This window comes from Eutrigla gurnardus (genome assembly GCF_963514095.1).
Source record: "Eutrigla gurnardus genome assembly, chromosome: 3".
In the NCBI taxonomy this organism is placed as follows: Eukaryota; Metazoa; Chordata; class Actinopteri; order Perciformes; family Triglidae; genus Eutrigla; species Eutrigla gurnardus.
The window spans coordinates 29,278,668-29,289,660 of NC_139917.1; the positions used below are offsets into that span (position 1 = coordinate 29,278,668).

The window sequence follows — 10,993 nt, forward strand, 5'->3', positions numbered from 1 at the left end:
TCATGCATGAGCCTTGCATTGTGGAAAACAATAGGCTGTGTTGTACATGAGGATATTTGTGGATGCATCAGATGAATTCAAAGCAGGACAGAAAGTCCTAAAAGAAGGAAGGAAGGATGACTCAAGATGATAGAATTAGCTTTGCTCGTTAACTCGTTTCTGTTTTTTTTTGTTTTTAGGGGGGATGTACACCGAAAAGGACACACTCGAGATGGTTCCCGCCATATCGGACCTGGAGTTTTTTACATCTGGGCTTCTCGGATTCGACGCTTCTCCCTTTGCATGAATTTGCATCCGACTGACCGATCGGATACGATTTGGGAAAAAAATGATCTGAGACTTGATGCGAATCCTCCTCACGAGCCGGATCCGGATTATCGTTGCATTCATGTGGCGTCAGGCTTCCGGCTGGGAAATGTCATGCGAACTCAACTCCAAGTTGGATAAACAATTTAGAAAACATGGGAAGCGGTTTTCGTCGGCAGTGACATCATGAACTCTGACTCTGGATATCTCAGTGGCTCGTCTGGCCGAAGCAAAACAACATGCAGGTGGACTTCATTTTTTTGTAGTTTCTCCCAGAAACTCGTAGCTTACACTTAAAATGGAGTAAGATATTCATTTAGATTGTTTCTTTTCTTCCCACCAAAAAAACAAAAAGGTTGTCCACCTCAGACCTGAACCCCGGACCATCTGAGGTGGCACCTGAATGCACCGTTAGCATTTAACAGGCGGTTTGTGGGGACGTCAGCCATCTGCAGAGCGAGGCGTTCACGGAGCGTCGGCGAGGCGGCTTGGCTGGCTGAGTCAGCTCCGATGGGGGCCGGTTGTGACCCGGTCTGACCCCGGTTTGACCTTGCAGTGACCTTTGACCTCTCCGGTCCTGGCTCTCCACCTGCTCTGCTGCCTGGGTTCCGGAACGCTCCGCCCTGGGGCCCAGAACGAGCCAATCAGGATGAAGAAGAGCCGCAGCGTGCTGTCTGTGACTGGAGAAGAGGTGAGAACGCAACTGTTATTAGGGACTCAAAGAAAACCAGCTAACTTTGTTTGTTACCGCGACAACCATCGATACAAGGCAGAGCACACTGGACTGTGTGTGTGTGTGTGTGTGTGTGTGTGTGAGACACATGGATACTTTCACGTATCCATCCCTTTGTTCTTGTTGTCAAGGTCTGTGGACGCACTCAGAAGTCAGATGTGTGTCCTCTCCAGCCTCCACACATACACACACGCACACACACGCACACACACGCACACACACGCACACACACACACACACACACACACACACACACACACACGCACACACACGCACACACACGCACACACACACACACACACACACACACACACACACACACACACACACACACACACACACACACACACACACAGCCACTCATAGTCCTGTTTGTTTAAATGAGTGCTCTATGTAAATGAGCAGTTTTCTTTTAGAAAGGTAATGCACGGGACTGAAGGACATAAATCCACCCGCATTGTTCCAGCGCTCCTTTTATTGATCATGTGTGTGTGTGTGTGTGTGTATGTGTGTGTGTGTGTGTGTGGCTGTGAGCATCTTTCCACATCTGGGTCTGGACGACATCAAACGCAGCATGCAAGCAACACGGCACTGTTGCCTAGCAACTGCTGCCATTCCCCCAGTGTTTTGTTGCTACGGTACTGCAGTGCAGATCAGCCTGGAAGAGTCTATAGAGGCCTTATCCCAGACACACACACACACACACACACACACACATATAAACTAGAAATGTATTTCTAGTTTATTTTCTGTGTTTTTTGTGCCGTTTATTCACTCAGAATGTTAATAAGGCAAATTAACGTGGTTTGGTGAAAATGCCAAAATGGCATCTGCATATTCCTGAGTTGTTGTTGTTGTTGTTTTAAAGACGTGTCCCCGTCCCTTCATGTGTCCCCGTCTCACAGGGTAAGGACACAGATATAACCGGGACGGTGGAGAAGGCGGAGTCGTCTCGCTACAGCCGATCCTACACGTCCGGGGCCACGCTGGGGGCGGAGCTACGCAGGGGGAGGAGCCGAAGACTCTCGTCCAGTCTCCAGGTATTGAGAGGAAGCATGGCTGCATTAGCCCCCATTGACCCCCCAGGACAATACAATGCCCGTTCTACAACAAATCCTATATAATAATAATAATAATAATAATAATAATAATAATAATAATAATATATTTTATGTGTAATGTACTTTTCATTGTTAAAAAGGTGCTACAGAGTAAAACAGAATAAAAAAAATAAATAGGAAAATAGGTTTTCAGGCCCTTCTTAAAAGAGTCAGTATACAAGTTACATGTGTATTATTATTATTATTAACACGACACAAGTCCAAAATAAATGTTCCTCTGTGTCTGCTGAATGTTAAAAACAGGCCATATCGATTTTAAAAATGTATATTTTGTCAGTGGAGCGTTCACAGCTGGTTTCTGCTGCCCCCTCATGGCCAAAAACCAAACAATCACCAATCAAGCTAATTGATTGATGAGCCCCTCCTCCCTCGCCAGGTACCCTGCTGGCTCCGCCCTCGAGACCGCACTCGTTCCCCGGAGGTCCTCAGCAACGTGGCGCGCCCCACAACTCTTCCCCTCCGCATCCCGCCACGCATCTCCATCACACAAGCAGACGCTGACGGGTACACGCACACACACACACACACACACACACACACACACACACACACGGTTCATGTACGTCCCTCTCTAACCAGCCAAACGTCTCCTCGTCGTAGTTACGAAGCAGAGAATGGCGTGTCACCAGGCCACACCCCCCTGGGTTCGCAGAGTCCCGGCCTCACGCTGCACACCTTCCCCCAAGGTCAGAGGAGGGAGTCCTTCCTCTACCGCTCCGACTCGGACTACGACATGTCGCCCAAGACGGTGTCGCGGAACTCCTCCCTCGCCAGCGAAGGGTGAGACCTGGGAAGAAAAGACATATATATATAGATATGTTCATATATATCAGGAGTAATCCTCTCCTGTTTTTAACTCTCAGGCACGCAGGAGAGGACTTCATTGTCACACCTTTTGCTCAAGTAAGCCTCACTTTAATGGATGAATCATTGTAGAATGTTCCATCACGCCATCATTCTGACCTGTTGGGAAATGAATGAATTAGCATGTTAAAGAATTCAGAGCATTAGGATGTTGATGTGTCTGATGGTTCTGTTTCCTGTGTTGCTGTGTGATTATTTAGGTGTTGGCCAGTCTGAGGTCGGTACGGAGCAACTTCACCGTCCTCGCCAACGTCTCCCAACCTCCAGTCAAGTCAGTTCATGTTCCTGAAACTGATTTTCAATAATGCAGAGCAATGCCTGCACTAAACAGGCCGGATTGTGTTATTTTCCCATCATATTGGATGATGCAGAACATATCACTATTCCTTAATACAAACCGAGAGTCACAGTTATGTTATGTATCCTCTATGTTCCCAAAGTTTAAATCAATTCAAGTCAGCCTTATTTATTCCTTCATCCCAAACTTGTATAAAGTCATCACACACAGTATAAATTAATCACAGAGCTAAAACAGTCTATAAGCCACCTATATGTGGACTTAATCATAAATAATCAATGACTATAAATGTCTAAAAGATGCATGCAGGTCATGTGACTTGGACTTGAGTCACGATTTCGTGGCTTTTTATTCTCGACTTTACAAAATCAAAACGGACTTGGACTCGATTGAACTTGGACATCGGTGACCCGTGACTTCTGATATTATATTATATTATATATTAATTTTCCTTTTCATTCCCAGCAAGTCTAAAGATTTTAGTTCATGGTTAAGTTCTGTCTTGTTTTCACAACTCCGGTAAATGTCGTGTGTTATCTCTCTGGTGAAGACCACATCATGACTTGTTCAGGACTTGAGACCTGCTGGTTGATGCTAGCTGCAGCTTGTGGTCGGTCTAACCAGCCGTTGCGTCCTCAGGAGGTCTCCTCTGGGCGGGGTGTGCGTCAGTCCCAGGGCGGCCCTCTCAGACCAGCAGTACCAGCAGCTGGCCCTGGACACCCTGGAGGAGCTGGACTGGTGCTTGGACCAGCTGGAGACCATCCAGACCCACCGCTCCGTCAGCGAAATGGCCTCCAACAAGGTACGCGTGAACATCCCTCCACCGACCAGCAGGATCATCAATGTATGGCAGAATATGTTGCACATAACTTCTTAGGGATTTCTTTAGATTGTTTTATGCTCAAATAAATACTGTATATTGTTAAACTTCTCTATGCTGCACTGTAACTAAAAAGTAACGTGTTGAAAAGGGAAATGAAACAACTGATGCTGATTTCCATTAAAATACTGCAAATCCCAAAAGAGTAGTGCATTGAATATTTCCCCTTAAAACCTCCAGAAGCATCGTCACTGACTGTGATTTGTTCCAGTTTAAGAGGATGCTGAACAGAGAGCTGTCCCACCTGTCAGAGATGAGTCGCTCCGGCAACCAGGTGTCCGAATACATCTCCAGCACCTTCATGGGTGAGTTGGGACCCCAAAACAACTCCCTCTCTCTTCCTCCAATCCCTCCAATAAACAACAGGAAGTGTGTCTGTGTGTTTTTATGTTGCGTAGACAAGCAGAACGAGGTGGAAATCCCGTCCCCGACCCTGAAAGACAAACCGATGAGTCACATCAGCGGCGTGAGGAAGCTGTCTCACAGCTCCAGCCTCTCCAGCTCTTCACTGCCTCGCTTCGGCGTCAACACCGACCACGAGGATGAGCTCGCCAAGGTCTCCTTTTTATCCTCTCTTTTCTTCTTTTTTTTTCTCCCTGACTCACTTTTTCCAAATAGTGTGCACACAAAATATTATCTTTCACAACGTCAAGGGGTTTCCGTAGGTTTTTAGTCTTCTCTGTTTTTGTTATTAAACTTTTTATTTAAAGAAAAACAGTTTCTCATGTTTCTCTTATGTATGTTTACATGTCATCAATCAAGAATCATTACGGAAGCAGCCACTCTCCCCCATCACAGTACTTCCACACCTGTTCCAGACTGGTAGTAAATAAGAAGTGGTAGTGATAATTACACAAATAAAATAGGTAAATGCACAGCAGTCAATAAGATAAACAATAACGGCTGTAAAATTAATATCCATATGTGCCTTTCCTCATTCATAACTCTTCCTGCAAATAACATCTTATAGTGGGGTGATAATAACTGTGATTGCAAAATCAACAACACAAATGACAATAATTCTAGATTAAGATTCTTGTGTGTAGTTTTATTTCCAGTAATCTGGAGGAAGTGTTCTTTTTGAGCTCTTTCAGTTTCACGCTGAGCCTGAAGGTTTCCTGTGGGACAAACATGACAAACGTTATTACACATTATTACACATTATTACAGGAAAATATATATATTTTTATGTTTGTTTGTGTTTAGTGTTAAGACTAAATTTAACCTTTGACCTCGTTTTTCCCCCAAGTTTAAGGTTAATCATGGTGATTCATCCTGAAGGGAACATGAATGTTTTTTCCACTGCACCTTTAGCGGGCTAAAATAATGCCTTGTGTTGTATTTATTATTATTTATTCTCTGAACACAAAACATATTTTAAAAATGCATTGTACTTCATTCCAGTTGAATCATTTTTAATGTCTGCCCTTAGTCATTTAAGGCTGTGACCTGCAATTATTTTCATGACATGTTATTTTCTTGATTCTATGATTAATCATTTAAAAAAATCTAAAATATAATAACTGCCCACTAAATCCCAAGGTGAGATATTTAAAGCCAAAGATGTTCAGTTTACTATCACTGAATAATAAGAAAACCATAAACCACCATAACTTATTCATATTTTGTAGTTTGTTTATTCTGCTGCTCATTTTCTCTCAAGAATATTTGTATTGAATTTGAAACAAAACAAAAATATACACAGGAAATGTGACTCAATAGATTATTATTCTCATCCATAAACAAGCAGAAAGTCTTTATATTAAAGGATTCTTCTTCATGAGGACAATACAGGAAGCTGCTGGAAGTTGGGTTTTAGATTTCCAAAATAAAAAAGAAATGACATTAAACGTGTGTGTGTGTGTGTGTGTGTGTGTGTGTGTGTGTGTGTGTGTGTGTGTGTGTGTGTGTGTGTGTGTGTGTGTGTGTGTGTGTGTGTGACCAGGAGTTGGAGGATCTGGACAAGTGGAGTTTTAACATATTCAGAGTAGCAGAATTCTCCAACAACAGACCTCTCAGCTGCATCATGTACGCCATCTTCCAGGTAAACACAATGAGTGTGAGTGTGTGTTTGTGTGTGTGTTGTTTCCCGTCTTACGCTGTCTCCTCCTCCTCCTCCTCCTCCTCCTCCTCCTCCTCCTCCACAGGAGCGAGAGCTGCTGAAGACGTTTCGTATCCCAGTCGACACCTTCGTCACCTACGTGATGACGCTGGAGGACCATTATCACGGGAATGTAGCGTACCACAACAGCCTGCATGCTGCAGATGTCACCCAGTCCACACACGTCCTGCTGTCCACACCCGCTCTCGATGTATGTACACACACACACACACACACACACACACACACACACACACACACACACACACACACACACACACACACACACACACACACACACACTGGTTGGAGTGGATAGATCTACCTGCTGGGGACAATAAATGAAAACATTCAAATGATTCTTTTTAACATGTCAACATTTAAGAAGCTCAAAGTGCTGAAAACATGAAAACAGATATTACATATTTACAATTTCCACTGTATTAATCAGAATCAGATTTATTTCCGAGTAGGTATTTTGGTGCATAACAATATGAATAAGTAAGAGAAGAATAAACGTAGAAAGCAAGTACTGCAAAAGTCAAGACATATATAGAAAAGAAGAAAAAAAATTACAATAAAACATGAAAAGTTTTGTGCAAGATTGTCTAAAATATTGTGGAAGGAATGTGCAAAAGTTCACAGGATGTACAGAGATGAGTTATAGCCTAAATATCTATTATAGAATACGATATAATAACACATTATTGTATATTTTCTAAGCTTTACTCTAAAGACAGAAAGTATTATAACAATAAAAAGTGAAGAGAAACATGAGCTGCTGATTCTGCATCAAAGTCCCTTTTAGAAAGCAACATTAGGATTAAACTACGGACTGATTTCTTTCAGCAAACTTTATTATATTTCCTCATTCCTAATATTCTAAATAAACAGACAAATGAGCAGATTTTCTTTGAATGGATGTCTTGTCTCTTTCAGGCCGTCTTCACAGACCTGGAGGTCCTCGCTGCTCTGTTTGCTGCAGCGATCCACGATGTCGACCACCCCGGGGTTTCCAATCAGTTCCTCATCAACACCAGTGAGTGCACACACACACACACACACACACACACATGCAGAGAGATATATATATTTAATATCTACACCTCCTCCAGACTCGGAGCTGGCCCTCATGTACAACGATGAGTCCGTGTTGGAGAACCACCACCTCGCTGTGGGCTTCAAGCTTCTGCACCAGGAGAACTGTGACATCTTCCAGAACCTCACCAAGCGGCAGCGTCAGAGCCTTCGCAAGCTCGTCATCGACATGGTCAGGACGTTCCCCACCACATCTCACAGTTATTAGACAAATCACTTCTCCTGCGGGTTTCCTTTCCTAGTTTTGGTGACTCTGTTCCTTCTCTGTTTAGCTGAGAACTTATTTTTTATCATCTTTGTTTGCCATTTGTCTAAAAATGTTTTCTCTCCCCAGTTTGACTCTTTGTCTGCCAGTTTTGAATGAGTTTTTGTCTTCCTGTCTCCGTCTGCAGGTGTTGGCCACAGATATGTCCAAACACATGACCCTACTGGCTGATCTGAAGACCATGGTGGAGACCAAGAAGGTGACCAGCTCTGGTGTGCTGCTCCTGGACCACTACACAGAACGGATACAGGTAACTGGTCCTCGTGCATGTGGTGTGAGATCTACTGTGTGAATAGATAGTTCTACACTGTGTGATGTGTTTAGGTGCTGAGGAACATGGTGCACTGTGCAGACCTGAGCAACCCCACCAAGGCGTTGGCGTTGTACAGACAGTGGACGGAGAGGATCATGGAGGAGTTCTTCCGACAGGGCGACAAGGAGCGAGAGAGAGGGATGGAGATCAGCGCCATGTGTGACAAACACACCGCCTCCGTGGAGAAGAGTCAGGTAATCCCATTTTAACAGGATGAGAAGAAGTCAGATTAAAGCACAAACAGTCATATAGCATGTTGCAAAGTATGAAAAATCATAGTGTAGTATGTTGAAAATAGGCATAAAAAAGTTGTGTAGTATGTTCGAAAAGTATAACAAAGTCAGTGTAGTATGTCAAAAAATGAATACAAAATTAATATTATAGCATGTCGAAAAAAAGGGTCATTGTAGTAGTATAGTATCTCGAAAAAGTCTCAAAATATAGTCTGTAGAAAAAAGTAAAAAAAAAAAAAGTAGTAGTATAGTACGTCAAAAAAGTCATAAAAAAATCCTAGTATAGCACGTAGAAAAAGTGTGAAAAAAATCATGGTATAGTATTGAAAATAGTCATAAAAAAGTTGTGTAATATGTAAAAAAAAGTGTTGATGTCAAAAAATCATAGTGTCGGAAAAATTCATAAAAGAAATCATAGTTTAGCAAAAAGTCAACTTAAAGCTAAATGTCTCTTTCCTCCCCCCCCTTCTTTCCCTCCTCCTTCCTTCCTTCCCTTCCCTCCTTCCCTCCTCCCTCCCTCCCTTCCCTCCTTCCCCCCTCCCTTCCTTCCCTCCCTCCTTCCCCCCTCCTTCTTTCCTCCCTCCCTTCCTTCCCTCCCCTCCCTCCCTCCTCTCCCTCCTCCCTTCCTTCCCTCCTTCCCCCCTCCCTTCCTTCCCTCCCTCCTTCTCACCTCCCTTCCTTCCCTCCCTTCCTTCCCTCCCTCCCATCTTTCCCCTTCCGTTCCTTCCTTCCCTCCTCCCTTCCCTCCTTCCCTCCTCCCTTCCTTCCCTCCTCCCTCCTCCCTCCCTCCTTCTTTCCTCCCTCCCTCCTTCTTTCCTCCCTCCCTTCCTTCCCCCCTCCCTTCCATCCCTCCCTCCCTTCCTTCCCTCCCTCCCATCTTTCCCCCTCCCTTCCTTCCTTCCCTCCCCCATCTTTCCCCTTCCGTTCCTCCCTTCCTTCCCTCCCTCCTTCTTTCCTCCCTCCCTTCCTTCCCTCCCTCCCTCCCTCCCTCCCTCCCTCCTTCTTTCCTCCCTCCCTCCCTTCCTTCCCTCCCTCCTCCCTCCCTTCCCTCCCTTCCCTCCCTCCTCCCTCCCTCCCCTCCTTCCCTTCCTTCCTCCCTTCCTCTCTCCCTCTCTTCCTCCCTCCCTCTCTTTCCTTCCTTCCTTCCTTCCTCCCTCCCTTCCTTCCTTCCTCCTCCCTCCCTTACTTCCTCCCTCCCCTACCTTCTTTCCCTCTCCTTCCCCCTTCCTCCCCCCCCAGGTGGGCTTCATCGACTACATCGTCCACCCGCTGTGGGAGACGTGGGCCGACCTGGTGCACCCGGACGCCCAGGAGCTGCTGGACACGCTGGAGGAGAACAGGGAGTGGTACCTGAACACCATGCCCCAGTCGCCCTCGCCTCCCCCGGACAGACACCTGCAGCACGACCGCTTCCAGTTCGAACTCACCCTGGAGGACCTGGAGCACAACAACCACAACCACATCCACCTGAGGAGCAACGGGGGCTGTGAGGACGCGGGGGAAGAGCGGACGCTGGACGACGGCGAAACCGAGAAGGAAGACGAGGAGAATCACAACAGCGAGCTCAACGGCGTCCAAGATGACGATGACGAAGAGGAGGAGGACGCAGGGGAAAGAGAGGGAGAAGAAGAGGAGGAGGAGGTGAAGGAGGATGAGGAGGAACATGGAGAGGACCAAGTAGAAGAAGGGAATGATGCGGGGGAGGAGGAGGAGACTAAAGATGAGGATGAAGGGGAAGGTGAGGGCAGTGCAGAAAATGAGGAGACGAACACGGAGGAAGGAGAGGGTGAGGAAACTTTGGGAGAGGGAGAAAAAGAAGGTGAGGGGGAGGAGCCAATGGAAAATGAGGCAAACGAGGAGGAGGAAGAGGAGGCAGAAGAACAGGTTGAAGAAGAGGAGGAGGAGGAAATGGAGGACAAAGCTGAGGAGGAGGGAGGAGAATCAGAAGATGTCCAAGAGGAGGGAGGAGAGTTGGAAGATGACCAAGAGGAGGGAGGAGAGTTGGAAGATGACCAAGAGGAAGAGGAGGGAGGAGAGGAAGAAGCAGACGAGGAAGAGGAGGGAGGAGAGGAAGAAGCAGACGAGGAGGGAGGAAAGGAAGAAGCAGACGAGGAAGAGGAGGGAGGAGAGGAAGAAGCAGACGAGGAAGAGGAGGGAGGAGAGTTGGAAGAAGCAGACGAGGAAGAGGTGGGAGGAGAGTTGGAAGAAGCAGATGGAGCAGACGAGAAGGAGGAGGAGGAGGAGGAGGAAAAAGAGGAAGAGGAAAGTTAGTTGGGTGCAGGAACGTAAATGAACGAGAGTTTTTTTTAAAAGAAAACAGGCTGTCATGGAGGAGGATGAAGAGCTGAACTTCTCTCCAGGAAAAACGCTCCGACGCTCTCAGCCGGATCTTAAACGTCCCGGCTCTCAGACGGAGCGAACGCCGCCACGTCGCAGCGTTGTGATCGACCCGGTCGCCATAGAAAGACTCGACGTCTTCGTCACCGAGTATCTGCGCATCCATCACTGCCGTGGGGAATAAAGTGGAGTAACCGGGCGGGGGTGGAGGGAGGGAGGGAGGGCTGTTTTATCAACCTTTTGTAGCTCCTGAAAATAAATGCATACATGCAAATAATCCGATCTCATGGACTGCTACCCATCATCTGTCAGACGTCACCACATGAACACCCTGACCAACAACGTCGTCAACTTCCTCCGTTTGTCAGAAAAGAGAGAACAAAAAACAGTCGTCTTATATTTCCCATGAAAACTTTCCACTTGTGATGCCGAGGCGACTTTGGG

General features: G+C 46.1%; 1 protein-coding gene across 1 annotated transcript; it reads left to right on the plus strand.

Moving 5' to 3' along the window:
* Positions 1-196: 196 nt before the first annotated feature.
* Positions 197-10,483, plus strand: LOC311011565 (3',5'-cyclic-AMP phosphodiesterase 4C-like; the record flags this gene model as incomplete). The annotated part of the gene is made up of 17 exons (XM_084006598.1): positions 197-551; positions 662-997; positions 1,945-2,079; positions 2,537-2,664; positions 2,761-2,940; positions 3,024-3,063; positions 3,225-3,295; positions 3,962-4,124; positions 4,414-4,507; positions 4,601-4,758; positions 6,148-6,246; positions 6,350-6,514; positions 7,243-7,342; positions 7,419-7,573; positions 7,794-7,916; positions 7,991-8,173; positions 9,452-10,483. Exons 2-17 carry the CDS (start codon positions 956-958, stop codon positions 10,481-10,483), a joined length of 2,868 nt encoding a protein of 955 aa, XP_083862724.1. The 5' UTR covers positions 197-551; positions 662-955.
* Between the last annotated feature and the right edge of the window lie 510 nt (positions 10,484-10,993).